The 17,289-nt window shown below is 37.4% G+C and overlaps 1 protein-coding gene across 1 annotated transcript; it reads right to left on the bottom strand.

Annotated features, from left to right (window-relative positions):
- Nucleotides 1–4,440: 4,440 nt before the first annotated feature.
- On the bottom strand, nt 4,441–10,204 carry kazald2 (Kazal-type serine peptidase inhibitor domain 2; the record flags this gene model as incomplete). Its single annotated transcript, XM_079893214.1, has 4 exons — nt 9,751–10,204; nt 8,008–8,168; nt 7,620–7,767; nt 4,441–4,562 (listed from the first exon to the last, which is right to left on the bottom strand). The coding sequence occupies exons 1-4, from the start codon at nt 10,199–10,201 to the stop codon at nt 4,441–4,443; spliced, it is 882 nt and encodes a 293-aa protein (XP_079749340.1). The 5' UTR covers nt 10,202–10,204.
- Between the last annotated feature and the right edge of the window lie 7,085 nt (nt 10,205–17,289).

Below are 17,289 nucleotides of genomic sequence, written 5' to 3'. Positions count from 1 at the left end.
ACTTAGTCATTATGTTTGTTCTGAAAACAAATACCATTTTAACATGCCGTAGTGCTAATATTTAAAATTCCATGCAATTCATTTGACTATATACACATTGTTCAACATCAAAGAATTCAAAGGAAACATTCTATAGTTAACTAATGAACACAAAGGTAAGCACATCAAACAAAAAGAAACGAGGTGTGTAGGCAAATCCGAGCATGACAAGCATCTGTAACACTCTATGGTTGATTGTTGAGTCTGTGCATGAACATTTACCTGCATATCCTCTGTGAGGGTTTGTTTGCGTGAAAGCTGATCTGTGAAAGTGCCATAGATGAGCTGCATCCACACACTCAGAGGAGGCCCTGAACTCAGAACAAGCTGAGATGGAAAAATACCTGCATGTTTACTACTTACTGTAGTAATCAAATACTGCTTTCACAGGAAAAAAAAGCTAAGTGAAAGAGTAGCTCTCCGGAGAGGAAAATAGAAGGGTTAAATGATACATTCCTGCAAATGGAAGTCCATTTCTGCAAAGCACTGTATTCCATTCATGATACGAATAAAGATATAAATAAGACTGAGATTGTAAAGTATAGCCTATTAGAACTCTATTTGCTCCTGCGCTTGAATAAAGTTGTTTTTAAAGACAGAATACGTCACAGGGCTTGGAGTCAAAGGTCGAAATTCACAATTGTTTTGGGTGTTGCTTTCAACCCATTTCTGTTGGTCATTTTTTGCTAAATTCTATTAAATACCATGAAATGTCTATCCTAAAAAAACAAAAACATTTCGCCTAAGACTCCCCCTAACAGTAATCTTAACTATTGTTAAGGTTTAGTAGCCTATTATTGTTCTTATATTTTGTAATTGTGACATGCAATCAAAACGCTTTATCTTAACGCCATGTTAGTTAGTTGTATGCCTAAATATTATATTTTTTCCCAAGTGTTGCTTAATCACTAGAATTAATATCCTCTATATGCCCATGTGGATATTTCATATTGGCCAGTCTGTGAGCAGCTGGCTGTGAAAGTCCAGTCAGACTGTTGCAGAATACGCATGAGCCACGTTAGTAATTCACCGCCATCTCCAATTAGCGTGACAACAATAACCTTTCATCCTGTCATTTATCAATTAGAGGAGATAAAAAAAATCGTTTAGCTGAGAGCTGTGCAATAATGTGCAGCTGTGCTGAAGAATTCGGCGTCCCTTTATTACTTTGCGACAAAGGGGAGACAAAGACATATTTCACTCATTGCGTGACTTAATGAGGCCTCTCACAATCCATCACCTAAATGCAGCTCCAACAGCGGACGGAATTCTCGCGAGAGTTCCTTTGAGAGTGCTCGGAGTTCTCGCGAGAGTTCCAGCGGAGAGCGAATGAGACAGCAGCACGCGCCACCTCATGGTGTTAATGATGCATTTCTGCCACTTTTCTTTGCCGTTTCCAACTTGATATTATTAAAGCATGAACAAATGATTACTGCATGATTGTGGGCTTCTCCAGACATGAGGACATGATCTAATTAGCACACTGAGGTAAATAAATTCAGAAATTATTTAATAAATGATCAGATATAGAGAGCCTATAATTAATGTAATTGTCATTTTTGTATTTCTTGCCTTTTTGTTTCAGAAACATCTAATAATTATATAATTATAATTAACTAATTAACATAATTACATTTAATTAAACAATTATTATTAGCCTACATATATATAATAAAACAAAATAATTAATTAAATGTAATTAAATTAAATTCACTGGATAAGTCGAGTTAATTTATTTATTTAGGTCTAATTATTTTTTGGTTTTGTCCTCCAGATATCTATGGATTTTTTTGGCTACTGTATGAGATATTAAAATCAGCTAAATAATTATCAGTCAAAAAGCGATTCTTTGCTTGAGTCTGTTTTACTGCATAGACTCGCCATCAGGAGTCAATATGATCTCTGTTCATCTCTGCTGTGGATATTAATGCTTATCCATCGACCAGCACAATATTAAAATGCTTCATTCCCTGTCATGTCTGGTTCATTAAGTCAAACGTCTTTTCCACATGTTTTCCCGCCCACTTTTTATTTTAATTTTTCTATATCATCCAGTTGATGCTTTCATAAATCCATGTATTTTATTCTTCAGATTATCTTTTAAAATGTACAATGGCCAAAATACATAGTAAAGATTATGACCACATTATCTTCTACTCGGGTGAGGTGAGTCTAAAGTGTGTGTGTGTGTGTGTGTGTGTGTGTGTGTGAGAGAGAGTGTGTAGGGTGAATTCAGGTTGATTGAGACACTTTTTGCCATTGAGATGACTGGGAAAAAAGTGTCCCAATCAACCTGAATTCACCCTACATGTTTTTCTATCCTGGTGGGGACTTAAACACTGACTCATGGGCACTTGTGTCACCGTGGGGACCTAAATTGAGGGACCTAAAACATTTTTTGAAAATGTAAAAATGCAGAAAGTGTTCTGTGATGGGTAGGGTTAGTGGGGGGATAGATTATACAGTTTGTACAGTATAAAAATCATTATGCCTATGGAGAGTCCCCTTAAAACATGAAAACTCAGTGTGTGTGTGTGTGTGTGTGTGTGTGTGTGTGTGTGTGTGTACCTACTTTGGGGACAAATTTGTACCCAGAAGGGACCAAAACCTGGCTTTAAAAACCTCCCTTTAGGGACGTCCTCATTTGTAAAATCCGATATAAAAATAAAGAAATTAAAGGTTTTTTAAAAATGTAAAATGCAGAAAGTTTTCTGTGATGGGTAGGTTTAGGGGTAGGGTTAGTGTCAGGGGATAAAATATACAGTTTGGACAGTATAAAAACCATTTTGTCTATGGAATTGTCCACATTTAGATAGCTAAGTAAACCTGTGTGTGTGTGTGTGTTTTGGTCAGGCTGGGCAACTAGTAACCTGACCCAGCGTTTTATTGAGATGTCCATTAATCCCAGCTCTCTGCCCATGACCTCTGACCTCGGCTGACCCCTGCACATGGTGTTGCCGGCCAGAGGGACTCGGGCACTGCTGCGTCCCGGATCGCGTCTCCCATCCCGACAGCAGCCCACTCTCTCCCATCGGAGTGGGGATCATTAAGCGCGAATCTAAAACGAGGGCCAGGGGAGAGCTTTATCCACACAAATACAGCCATGAGAAAGAGGCTCGGCTCTCCTCTCATCGGATAGAGTTACGCTGGAGTGAGAATGATTCAGCTTTTAATTGCATTCTTCTAACTCCATATCACATCTTCATCCATCTATCTCTCTCTCTCCCTCCCTATCCCACATTCTCGCTCACCCAATCGTGTTGCGCGCTCCCCAACAAACGCCTCTTATAGTACAAATCATTCCAAATTGGAATTCATTTTCAAAGAGCTTTTAAGAAGACGAATATGAGAGCCACTTACTTTAAATGATCCATTTATTTTAAAGCTCGACGTCGTATCGCTTTCCTGATCCCTATAAAAGAAAGTCCTCACCTGCCACCACGAGTCTAAAAATACAAGGCATCCTGAAAGCGTATAGATAAGCTTTCGTTAGGTATCATTGCTTTCTCACCGACAGTAGCGGCGCTGAAAGAGAACACCTGATTGGCTCGCCGCCTCCCCTCGAAGCTGTTGTCACCTATCCGAGCTCTGGTGAGCAATTACCTGGCCTGTCGGAATCCTAGCCGAACAGATTGAATTCTGATTGATTTCTGCCCAGGAAAGAGGAGAGAATTTAAAGGTCTTCTTTTTTAATTGGGTATTTGGTGTGTGCTGATGTGAGGAACTTGTCCCTCCCCGGGGATCCTTTATGGGGCAATAATGGCGCTGAGAAACAGCCTGGTCTGCTCTCTCCCTGGAAGGCCATAACCCCACATTTGTCCTGAGTGCTTTTCTATTATGCATTGATAGCTAAGCATCAATCAATAGTGGAGGGAAGAGAAAACCCAGCGAAACCAACTTCTTAAGTGTAAAACGCCTCTTAATACCAGAGCTTTCAAACAACTTAACCTGGGTGCTTTTTTTCCTCTGCTGAGCGTCTTTGAGAAGCCAGGAGTGAGGAGAGACGATGCTGATGTTTTATTCAAAAGCAGGGAATGGTTTCGGGGTAAATGCATGCCACGGCAGCATCGATGGCAGGTTTTTTTTTTTTTTGGCTTTTAGAGAAGTCCGGCACACACGTGCACTTTTGCATAATGGCTGTAAAGGTTTGCCCTAAACAAACCACTTTGCAAATATTGTAGATTTTCTGACAATAAATGACTCGACGAGTAAATCAACTATTTAATTAAGTTCTATTTTTTAAAGTACAAATCTCAAGAGTGAATAGAAATTATTTGGATTTATATACAACGCCCACACATAAAAGGCAAAAAAAGAGTACACATTTTACGGTGAGCTTACATTTCAAACATAATAAGAAACATCTGTGATTAAATGCTATGTTTTTATAATATCTATATGCTACAAATACATATATCCACTAGGCTGGCCTTCGTAATCTTCGTCATCGACATTCTCCTCTTCGCCTGATATTCTATAAGCTCCGTTTTCTTTTTGCCGGGACTCTTTGTTCAGCTGAGAACCTGGAAAACAAAGGGAAAACAGTTTGATTAATTGTATTAATTATTTATGATGCATCATAAATATGCTTTTTTTTTTATATATAATATAATTAATATAATATACAATAATTCTTAGTATATATATTTTTTAATTAACAGAGTGAATATGCATTGAAAAGCCAGCAGGAGGATCTATTAATTAACGCACTAAATAAAAAGCAGTAAAATAAAAACTTGTTTAGAAAGCTCAGCATTTTCTCAATATGCCCATAGCGTCCTGTAAAACACGCATGATATATTTAAATCTTCTCTGTCTCTTTTTCTCTAAAACTATAGGAAAAGGTCTGTCCTGTGTCCAGAGTCACCTTTCACTGCCACCTATCCCAGAGTTCATTTCAGTCGGGACGTTCCGGGAAACGAGGGGTGGGGGGCAGGCACTGGTGGTGCAGATAAAGGAACAGACCCCCCAGAGAAAGAGATAACAGCCAGACAGTCACAGCAACGACCTGCCACATAATACACAAACCCTTCCACCCCTTCTCCCTTTCCCTTCCAAATCTCCCCCCATCTAGGGCCCTCTCGACCTCCTGTCATCACCAGCCTTTACGTTGCTGCTGCAGAAAGCCCTCGGCTGGTGTACGGTTATCGTCAGCCCTGACTGATTCTCGGAAAGGCCAAGTTCACCTTTAGCGATGAGGAGATGATAAGCTTTGAAATAGCCAATGTGAATCGATCAGCTCCCACTGTTGGTGCGTTCACATGTCTTTTCTGACCACGCCACAGACCGCAGAGAGAGCAGGAATAACCCAACAGACCTCTCTCTGCAGTGTGGACGGATATTTTGCAATGTTAAAACAAGAAAAATGTTCAAATTAAAGGGAATTTGTGGTTTGCATTAGGTTACTGCACTGCAAAAATGTTGATTTTTGAATTTTGATTTGAAAAATTATTTTCTTTTTGTTGGTTTTCCAGGACAAATACCTTAACATTCTTAAATCAAGATACATTTACTTAAGAAGCAAAATGACACAAGATAACTAAATTGAGTGGCTTTATTACACTTAAAAAAGAAAAGAAAAAAGTCTGCCAGTGAGGTGAGAAAAATAAACGTGTCTTCACTTTTTTTCTTGTTTTTAGCCTCTAAGTCTCTAAGTTTTGATAGATTTTTCAGAAAGTAATTTTTTGTTTCTCAAGTAAATGCGTCTCAATTTAATAATGTTTAGGTATTTGCACTGGAAAACAAGACAAAAACACTGAGGAAGAAAGTAATTTTTTGCCGTGTAAAACTACTTTTCATTGTAATAAAATGAGGATATCAACTTTCATGACTGCACAAGATAAATACTAGTCAACTAACATGAAACTGGTTAATCATAAAAAAGTTATATATATATAATATATAAAAAATCTGAAAGATTATATATATATATATATTAGAGGTGGGCATAGATTAATTTTTTTAATCTAGATTAATCTAGATTAATTTTGAAATTAATCTAGATTAATCTAGATTAAAATGGCTCATTTAAATTCTGCCGAAGGCATTCAGAATATGTGCGCTACCCAAATAATGACTATAAAAGTAGCCTAAGTCTTTGAGAACGGGTTTCTCAAGCCAGGTGGCGCATTAGACCAGGGGCTCATCTCCTGTTTCCAAAATGCATCACAAACTGCTTGAGAAAGCTGTTCTACTCATAGACTGTAAAATGTTACTACTGTACTGTTACCGTCCGTAGGCAACATTAGGTAGGCCTATGTTATTATCAACTACTATAGGCTATCAATTAGGGATGGGCGATATGGCCTAAAATCCATATTGTGATATACATTGCAGCCTCTTGCGATAACGATATTATAATAAAACCATTTTAGAACAGGTTACACAGACCCTGCTAAACAACTGCTAAATGTTTTTTTTTTTTTTTTTTTTTGAAAGGGTGTATGTAGTTTTGAGAACATATATTGTGCAAAACTGTAAGTATACAACATAATTTTGCAGATAAATAAAATGTAAGCACACTAGCTGCAGAGACTTAAGTAGGTCTAATGTTTATTATGGCTTGGAGCTTATGAAACCCCAAATTTAAAATTAGAATATTGTCTAACTGATGTATTTTCAGTTAAAAAGAAACACAACAACGATTCTTAAAATCGGGCGCTTTTAATAAAAAGAGATTATGTGCTACACCACTAAGATATATTGGGAATAATACGCGCGCGCTGGTATTCAGTGATATGTTTCGTTTTGAATTTGAGGTGGTAGAACGGATTAGTCGTGTGTTAACTTACCGAACTGTTACACCACAGTCTAACGTCGGACGGCTTAAATCCGAACCAAGTCCAAATAATGGATGTTCCACCGATCTTTTACACCAGCTTTCACTTTCAGCCGTGTTTACTTAAGTTGACGACGAATATGATGCGTTCCAGCCGGGTGTTCCTCGCGGCCGCGGGTAGATTGCGTCATCATAGCTTGTGTAGCTTGAGCCAGCTCCCATCCCAACTTGGAGAATAGATTAACGGCGATATTTTTTTTATCGCGCGATAAGAGTCTCGCGTTAACGCAGCGCGTTAACGCCGATAACGGCCCACCACTAATATATATATATATATACATACATATATAATCTTTCGGATTTTTCTTTTGAGAAAAATACCCCAGAAGTCTCATATTCAGCGTTTCAGAACGCTGTACTCATATTTGCTAAGATACCAAAATCTGAAATCAAAGTCGGAGAGCTAAAATATTAACTATGTTTGTCATCGTATATAAATTCTTCCAAAACCAAACTATCTGAGCTAGGCGGACTCATTTGTGTCTATTTTTATTTCTCCCTAGGAATTTCAGGAGAAACATTATCGATGGAACCAAGTCTCCCGAGTTATGAACAAGCAGCTTCTGAACAATAGCATATTCCTCCAGGTATAAGTGTGTGCGTACAACACTTAAACAGTGGGGTTTGTGTCTGTGAGTGTGTGGAAGCAGCCTCAACGATCATGTTTTTTCAGCTTGTTCACCTCTGACCTTGTTTTCTAAAGGCCGTGTCTGTGTCTCTGAATGAGTGTTCTCAGACATACCTCCATGTGTAACCTGTAATCTGGCGGAGGCAGACACCTCTCCGAAGGCGTTCCTGGCGGTGCATGTGTACACACCTGCATCGTTCGGGCCGACTCTTTGAATCTGGAGCCAGCCGGTCAGTTCAAACCTCCGCGGACCTCCACGGGCCTGTCATTACCGAGAAACACACCATTGCACATTTAACAAAACCAGAACTGTGACTAGAATGCAAACCTGGTGTGAGAATTTAATTGTGTTGGTCTGTTAAAGCTTCAATTATATAGAGACAATGCAATGAAAAATACTAAAGAATATGACTATCATTGTAAGCATTTCTGATGACAGTTTGTAGGATGTTGCTATAAAATGTTTTTCCCCGTTTTATTGTTCACTTGCATGCGCACGTACCTGTACAGCCGTGCTTGAATCATCAGCAGGAAAAGAAATAACGTCCCCCTCTTTCCTCCACTGGACGGAAGCCAGTGGATACGACGACACCTCACAAGAAAAGACGACATCACTTCCTTTGGCTGTGACGATGTCACGGGGAGCGTAAGTGATAACTGGTTCTGTAAAGTGTGCAGAAGATGTAAACATTGAACTTTAGAGGAACTAATTACATTTATATTTATTCATTTAGCAAAGGCTTTTATCTAAAGCAACATACAATTGAGGAATACAAGCGATTCATCATAAACACGAGAAGTGCTAGTAGTACAACATTTCAGCCATTGTTCAAAATAGCACAAGCTTGAATAGGAAGGGAGGAATAATGAGAACTTAAATTAGTCAAATAAAACATAACATTCATATTTGAAGTTAAAAAGTAGCCTATCCCAAAGCAAATCTCTGCTAGTGGATGGTTCTTTCACACCAGCTTCTGTATTTGCGGTGGCCATTTGTGCTGTGTTTGGTTAGCTCAGTTAATTATTTTAAGGTGTGAGATTGGACACTTACGAGCTGCTAATCTTAAACATGGCGGTAAGGTAAATACAAACCTAATGGCTCAATTTTTATTCCCACAGTTGAACAAATGGGTTTTCATTTGGCCTTTTCCATGACAAAACTTTTAAATGAGGGGATTATGTTGGCACTCAGACCCTGTCCATGACAATGGTTCCTCCTGAGAGGACATTTACATCTATATATATATTCATTTACATTAGCAGATGTATTCATACCAAAATGATGCAGCCTTTACTTTAGGTGAGGTAGCAGAGCAAACAAGTCAAGTAGCCTACTTAGACTAAAAAAAAAATCAAATGGCAAAAAGAAAAGTATTTGCAGGGGTAAATCTCTGTCAAGAAACGTCCAGGCCACATTTTACGGCAAAATAAATAAATAAATATGTTGTGTTGAAAGAAAATGAAGCATTTTAGGACTATTAATTTTTTGCATTGTGATTTTATGTTTATGACAATGTAGTACCCCCACCCAATTCTCCTTACATGAATGCAAAAAATCATACTCTCATTATTGTCATGTGAATATATAATTTAATATAATGGCCGGTTTCACAAACAGAGTTTAGATTAAGCCAGGATTAGGCTTTATTTTATTTAGAACATTAAGTAGCTTTTATAAACGTGTCTTAGAAAAAACATTGAACAACAAAACAAAACATTGAACATTGAAACAACTCAACATCTTGAGACAAAACAATGGCACTGATATATTTTAAGATTTAAAAAGTTAAAACAGCTTAACGTGCATTTTAATCTGGACTATGGGTTTAAGCCTTGTCCGTGAACCCGGGGAAATATGTAATTATTTAATTTTAATTTTAAAAAATATATGAATTGTAAAGTGTTTATACATCATGGTAGTATTTGTTGTGCTGCTATATTTTAAATGGAATAAAATAAAAACATGTTGTATAGCATAATAAAGTTAAATGCACTGTATAGAAAGTTGCATTAATGAAAACCCCCATTGAGAATAATGGGAATATATATATATATAGCCTATATATACACACATACATATACATGCATTATATATATATATATATATATATATATATATATATATATATATATGTATGTGTGTGTGTGTGTGTGTGTGTGTGTGTGTCTATAGCCTATATATATATATATATATATATATATATATATATATAAAGAAGTAATCAGTTTGTTCAGAGATACTCACTTGTCTTGCAGGGTCCGTGGTGCACCATTGTCAACGTCTGACCTTTGCCTTGTTTGTGTTGGGCTGCCCGAAACTGACATATATTCTTAAATGTCTTTCCATCAGAAGCGCAGAGTGTTTCCTGCTTGCTGCACACACAGACGGCTCTGGGCTCACCGGTGGGGTTTCTGCGAGGAGCTCTGCAGCGCAAACTTTCAGCACAGCGCCCGTAGAAAGAAGACCCGGACCGGGGCTCCGGGTCACACAGTTGCCCCTCATCGTTCCCACACTCCCAGCAACACCCGCACTGGTCCCGAACCAGCCCGGCTGGACAACCCTGCAGCTGCCTAACATCTGGGCACCTCTCAGGGTGGCACTTTTTAGGGCATCCCTCACCTGGTCGAAGGCTCTTCTGCCAGTCAAAACGACCAATGTTCTCCAAATGAAATGTCTCAGATACTGAAACTAGCATCAGTACTAGTATAACTAGTAAATAAGCCATTGTTCCTAAGGTTAAACTGGCTAAAGTCAATAAAAATATGAAAAAGTCCTTGTCTCAGATAGCAGAAATAGCTCTTATGTCAGTGCAGAAGGCTAAAAAAATGCACTCTTGAGGGACATGAGTGGTTCTCACCACTCACTAGGCCTGAAAATCCCAAAATACAGTGTTTCCAGGTCTCTGTGCAGTCCTCAAAGTATCCTGATAAACTGACCCGTGTGCACAAAAGTGCAACAGGCTGAATGAGCAAGAAGGTGGGTAAGAAACAGCTCTAACTTTGGTGACCCCCTCTTAAACTGCAGGGTGCCTCCCCCCCCCCCCCCCCCCCCATTTGCCAAACAAAAGTGTAAAAAAAGGTGTGAGCTGGGAGACACAACATCCAATCAAAATGCTCAACTTTGAGTTGGGGTGGGGGTGAAACCATGGGTTGGAAATCATAGGTTTTAACCAAACTTGAGGAGTCAGCAAGAAAAGGTCTTAAATTAACCTGCGGTCTCAGGTAGTTAGGCTATCTGATTTTTTGCACACCCCGAACGTTGTTGTTTCCACATAATATGCTTGTCTCCCGTCAGGTGCTGAGACTTCAATGTTTTTTAAGTAATGTTTTATATAAGTTAAATACCTATAGCTCACTGGCACAATCAGTGTGTTTTAATATACCTATATCCATTAATGTTTCCAATCATCTAGAAAAAAATATTTTTTTGTTAATTACATGAGCTGTAAATTGATCGCCCTATGGCCCTGTTTATTGAGGTGCGTTTTGACTAGTTGAATGAAATTGCATGTCGATAAAGCACAGAGAGATGAAAACAAAAGAAAGAACGTAAGGAAGCGTGAAAAAACATGATGTTGCAAGCAAAATTCTGAGTTATTTTAGTTATGTGCATGTGATAACAGAACTTCAGATTCACGTGACCTCTGTCACATTGTTGATGATATTTCAATCGGACAGTCATTTAAGGCATTACAAGTAACGCGAGTTTCTTAATCAGATTCCTTTTTCCAAGTAACTAAAGTAATTTACTTTCAAATTTACAACAAAATAGCTGAGTTACTTTTTCAAATAAGTAATGCAAGTTACTTTGTTTTCCCATGTATTGACTTATAGCTTCTCCTGTGCCCATTTTGAGAGAAAGCGTAAGTTAAGAGGCGTTGTGTGCTGCTGTGTGAACATGATGGTAAGGCTACTGTAATTCTGGAAGTGAGTGTGAATTTACACCTCTCACTTGCACAAAAAATGATTCAGTATTCCTCCAAATGAATAAGACAGTGAAATACGAACTCAGAATGTTACACAAAAACCTGCAAAAATGTTAAATTACACAAATATAGGCTAATGTATGTATTTAATCTCAAGTTATTGACCCATGTCTTTTCTGCTGACCTCGTATGATCTAATTCAATCGTACTAATAAGCAAAAAATTACTTCAACATCAAATTTGTGTTGTTGTTTTTTTATTGTGTTGAACCTTCTATTCTTCGGCAATCCAGAATGTCAGCACAGCTGAAAGATTCATTTGAGCTGCGCCCTCTACTGTACAGATGTGAATTTGCACTTGCTTTTGCATTTTCACTTTTGGTATGAAAGGGCCTTTACATTTGCCAAAAATATAATCTTTTTTTCCCAGCTCAGATGAGAAAAAATGTAATGTAACGCATATAAACCATAAAAAGTAATTAAGTAATGCATTTAGTTCCTTTTTAGGGAGTAACGCAATATTGTAACACATTAGCCATACTTTTAAAAGTAACACTGGTAACTGGCTAAGTTTAAACCTCGTGCAGTGGTTGATTGACAGACAAGTAGAGCTGTTCAAATCCATTCGACCACATGAGCATTTAAACTAAAAACGCAATTGAAAATTGTAATTGAAATTGGATTTGCTCATAAATTTAGTATTGAATTTGACGAGTGTAGTTTTCGTATTATTTCCTATCAGGATGATTTGCCATAAGATTTTAAAAGCATTAATAAGATTAATCATTTGCATCCTATTACTGCCAATGTTCAACATTACAAATATGGTCTCAAAGCTATATTTAGGTTCCACTATATCCAAAGTTTGAATGTTCTCTAAGCATCCTAAAAGTAGTAACATTTAACAAATGTTAGAGGAACGTCCAACTAAAACATTGCTAACGTTCTGAGAACATTATTAAAGACCAGATAACTTTGAATGAAATGGTACTGGAAGTTCTAAGAACATTCTCTGTTAGATGGGAAACTCTCATTTTGATTTTGGGGCTAAAAAAACCATTCAGTAGTTGGTCCAGATTTGTTGTTGCAGCTCTGCATGAAAAACAAAACAGGCCTCCATTACAAATGAGCTTATCTGTGCTGTGAAAGAAAGTGAGAAGATATTTCGCTCCTCTCTCTCACTAATGTCCTTAGTTTATCTGCTGCTCTCACCTCGCCACGTTAAGCCAAAACAAACAATTAGGCGGCCATTAAGGGCCCATTGTTAATTGTAAATAATCCATCATTAATATTGATTAGCTGTGGCGAGCAGATCTCATTCACTTCTTACCTCCTAATGAGTGAGTCTTAGTGGGCTAATTGCTTCAGGCTATTTCCATTCAACACCGAGGAGGCTGCAGCGAGCTCTGGAGTGTGCCTTGAGTTTTACTGTTAACTAACACAGATTGAACGTCCATGATAAGATCAGACCCCACTCCAATTAACTTTCTCTGAAAACCTTTCCCAAGGTTACAATGTGCTTTTCCGATCTGTCCAAAAAGCGGCATAAAAGTAGGTCACGTGACTCGCATAACTCAAGTCTTCTGAATATACGCGCGCGCGCGTGTGTGTGTGTGTGTTTACAGATTTTCATTGTTTGATCATTGCTTTAGGGTTTTAACTGGAAAATACATGCTGTCACAGTATTTGAGTACTTTAAGTGTACTCAGTCTGAGACGGTAACGTCTTAAATGGTTGCTTGAAGGCAAACCAGCTGTCTGCAATTGTGTAAACTCTTTTTGAGACGACAGCAAATATATAGGCCTATGTCATTGTTTCCCCATTCAGTGGAACATGATGTCTGTTTGTTGGGTTGAGTTTGAAATATGTTGTCAATGTCAAAAATAAATGCAATTTTCTGTGAATAAAGTGCAGTAAACTGTAAAACTATTTGCACTACAAACAGTGTGCTTATAATTAAGACAATATATTAACATAATATTGTATATTAAAAAACAGTTTGCAATTTCAAGCAGCATAACAAGCTGTTTTGAATGCAGCTAAAAATAACTAGAAGCAGAGTTTACAAATGGCCACTTCCACTCTTATGTGAAAAATAAGGTTGCAAAAAAAAAGCTCTTTTTAACCGATTTTTTGCATTGTTTTTCATGACAAGTACAGACATTTCTCTTTTTTTTTGTAATTCCCTCAATATTGATTCTCATTAGATTCTCATTACTGTAATACTGTTATTTCTTCTGTAAAGCTACTATTGTAATGTACACTCTAAAAAATGCTGGGTTGTTTTAACCCAATGTTGGGTCAAATATGGACTAACCCAACGTTGGGTTGAAAATGCAATTTAAAAATGGACAAACCCAGCGGTTGGGTTACCAATGCAATTTGCCCATTTTTAAATTGCATTTTTGTCCATTTTTGATTTTGTCCAAAATGCAATTTGTCCATTTTTAAATTGCATTTTTTAACCCAACGTTGGGTTAGTCCATATTTGACCCAACATTGGGTTAAAACAACCCAGCATTTTGAGTGTATTTATTTATTTAAATCAACTTAATAAAATTAAAGCTAGAACAGATTTTTTTTACTGTATGTATTGTGACTGAGATGCTTTGCATTACAATAATGCAAATTTATAAATATAGTGAGTATACAAAATATAAAATTTAATTTCTTGCTTTTTCTGTTTTGTACAGAAATGTGATCATTTTTGGCCCATGTTTATGACTGAAGAAACTTTTTGGAGGATGCGCTGCAAAAGTATTTTATCATGGCTAAACTGATTCATCATTTAGATGAAAATAGGATTGATCAACAATGCGGAATGATCACACTGGCTCACCCAAAGAAATGCAAATCAAATCTTTTTTAGAAAACCTTTCATGGACATTAGTGACCCATAAAAAGAAAGCAAAACTTGATATCTAAATCATTCTTATTCATGTCAATTTCTGTTGTCTGTTTTGGAGTGTAATGGGTACTTTGCTCAGTGATTTATTTTCATGTGGACAGGCATGTCAGATTCATGAAGATCAATTGCTTTATCCTGTCTGTCTGTCTCTCTCATGTCTATCTCACATGCGCGCACACACACACGCTGTCTCACAGTCTTCATGGAGCCTCCACAAATTTAATTCCTTTATAACAATGATGTCACTAAGCGGAGGTCACATGTGGAGCAAATGCTTGTAAATCCAAATGACAGTATAGTGTATTAAACAGGGCGAGCAATGGAATTACAGGACGTGAAGCAGGGGAGAGATTCACCTCACCTCTGGGATTAGATATATTGGTTTGTGATAACACAGAAGCCATGAATCACTGCAGTGTGTCACAGGAGGTAAAGCCCTCATCATGGCTTTCAAATGATGATCAATAGGATCTTTATTTCACTAATTTACATGCTGTCATTCGATAACTTCCTCTTCAAAACTGTGAAAACACCTCATGCAAGAAGCAATCAGGGAGTGTTTAAAATTGCATATTGAATAATTGCATTTTTTTTTTCTAGATAGATAGATAGATAGATGGCGCTCATTCAACACATTCATAACACTTTTTTGTTTTGTTCTTCCATATAAAGATGCAATTCCATGAGAAAGCAATATAAATCCCATTCAGCACGTCACCCGCTGTGAAATCACCGTGTGATGTTTTATCGGGCTGTGTACGCATGCTGTGTTGAAGGTATTGAGTTTAGAGTAATGGATTTCAGAAAACATTTGAATTGTATCTTAATTCACTTGCGTTATGTAGCCTGTTAGCAGAGGAAACAAGAATATTAAACTAAACAAGTCAGATTCATCAGTGCAATCATTTTCTCCAGCTCATCTTTGCAAAATATACCCATTTACATTTATGGCGCTCTCATTATCCATTATTTCCCATATTATGAAACACCTTATAACCTGTCAAGTCTTTTATCTCACCAGGCAGGTACTTAACTTCAGCGTTATTAACATGATCCAACTGCCTTAGACTCACCACAGGACGCTTTTCCCGCGAAGTGAACGGCTTGATTTCTTTTTCAATTGTTTTAAAGTGCTTTTATTGTCCTTCGACAGACATTAGCCTCACAGCGTCAGCCACGACTTGAGAACTTGGCACACTAGGACATCGGAATGGTCAATCAGAGCAGATAATGTTGGTCAGGGTGGTTGATTTGGTCTCTTTGCAATCTTAGTCGACATGAATTGCTGAGATGGACCATTTAAGCAGCATAATTCCATCATTTTAATAGTTTTAATGCTCAACAGGTACACAGATCTGGGCAGCGTGTGCTGTGTTTCCCAAAAGTCACACCCTGTGCCAAGCTGGACTTGAATAATTGAAGTGGTTTTGTGTATACTCATTCATCTGAAGTGCTCTCTTAAGTCTTTCTCCTGAGACGGATTTGAGCGGGAAAAGGCGGAACTGTTCCTGCATTAATGAGAAGCTCTTTGCTGCATCCCGACTCTCTAAAGATAGGCAATATACAATCCAACATTACGCTATTTTTAAAGCCGTGCATGTTCTTCTCAGAATACACATATTTTGATATTCAATTTCAGGCAAATCTGTGGAGAAGATCTATCAATATGTAGATTTGTCTTCAGTTATGTAAATATTAAACTGTTCCACTCCTGTAGGCCTCGATTCATCCACAGCCATCAATGAAAATAACACAACTTTGAAATGCATTTCATGACTTTGTTGTTGCCTATCAAGAAAAGTGTGTTAAGAAACACTCTTAATAGATGTTTTATATATCCTGGTAAACATGGCCTCATGGGAAATCAATACCAGGGGTCATTTATTGTCTCTAAATAAAAAGGATGTCTGATGGAGGCCTTGAAGTTGGCCGAAACATCACTGTTTTTAAAGAAATAAAGTCAGCTCTATATGTTTGAGTGAGTATTGCACTTCTCTTCTGATTTTTGAGTCGAACCTCCTCTACGATTGGTTGAACATATGCCTTTTATTTTCATCTACTTTGATGCATGAAATACCACTGTTATACCATGAAAGATGAGCCAGGGCCAGAAATAAATCAATTCAGTATTGTGTGAATTGACAACACTAATATGTATCCTACTAACTTAAAAGTATGTGTTTACATAATACATGTGTGTATATATATATATATTTATGTGTGTGTGTGTGTGTGTGTGTGTGTGTGTGTGTGTGTGTGTGTGTGTGTGTGTGTATGTGTGTGTGTGTGTGTGTGTGTGTGTGTGTGTGTGTGCGCGCGTGCATAGGCCTATATATGTCTGTCTGTCTGTGTGTGTGCGTGTGTGTGAGTGCATAGGCCTATATATGTCTGTGTGTGTGTGTGCATGCATAGGCCTATATATGTCTGTGTGTGTGTGTGTGTGTGTGTGTGTGTGTGTGTGCGTGTGCGTGCGTGCATAGGCCTATATATGTGTTTGTGTGTGTGTGTGTGTGTGTGTGTGTCATATACACATTTTATAAACAAACTTTTATGTTAAATGTGATTAATCATGATTAATTGATTTGATAGATTGCTTGGTTATGGCATCATTTATGTTACAACACAAGTAATCTTACCATTAATAACCTTTTTTTTAAGCTATTGTACTAGTTTACCTAGCTTTATTGAACATTCTAATATGATATAGTGAGATGATGTGTGAAGAAAATAAATATCAAGGTAAATATCACTTGTGAACAGAATATTTTTATTGAGCATCATTTTTAATCAACCTGCTATTTTGACAAAATATGTAAAAATTCTTTCTTTTGAATTATTTAATTGTGTGTATAGAATAAATAAAATAATAGTTAAGCTATTAGCCAAAGTGCTATTAAACACAACATCACAAAACGAGAAATGAGGGGAAAAAAAATCTAGTCGACATTGTT

Source organism: Squalius cephalus (assembly GCF_949319135.1).
Source record: "Squalius cephalus genome assembly, chromosome: 14".
Taxonomy (NCBI): Eukaryota; Metazoa; Chordata; class Actinopteri; order Cypriniformes; family Leuciscidae; genus Squalius; species Squalius cephalus.
This window is presented reverse-complemented; position numbering and strand designations above follow the sequence as displayed.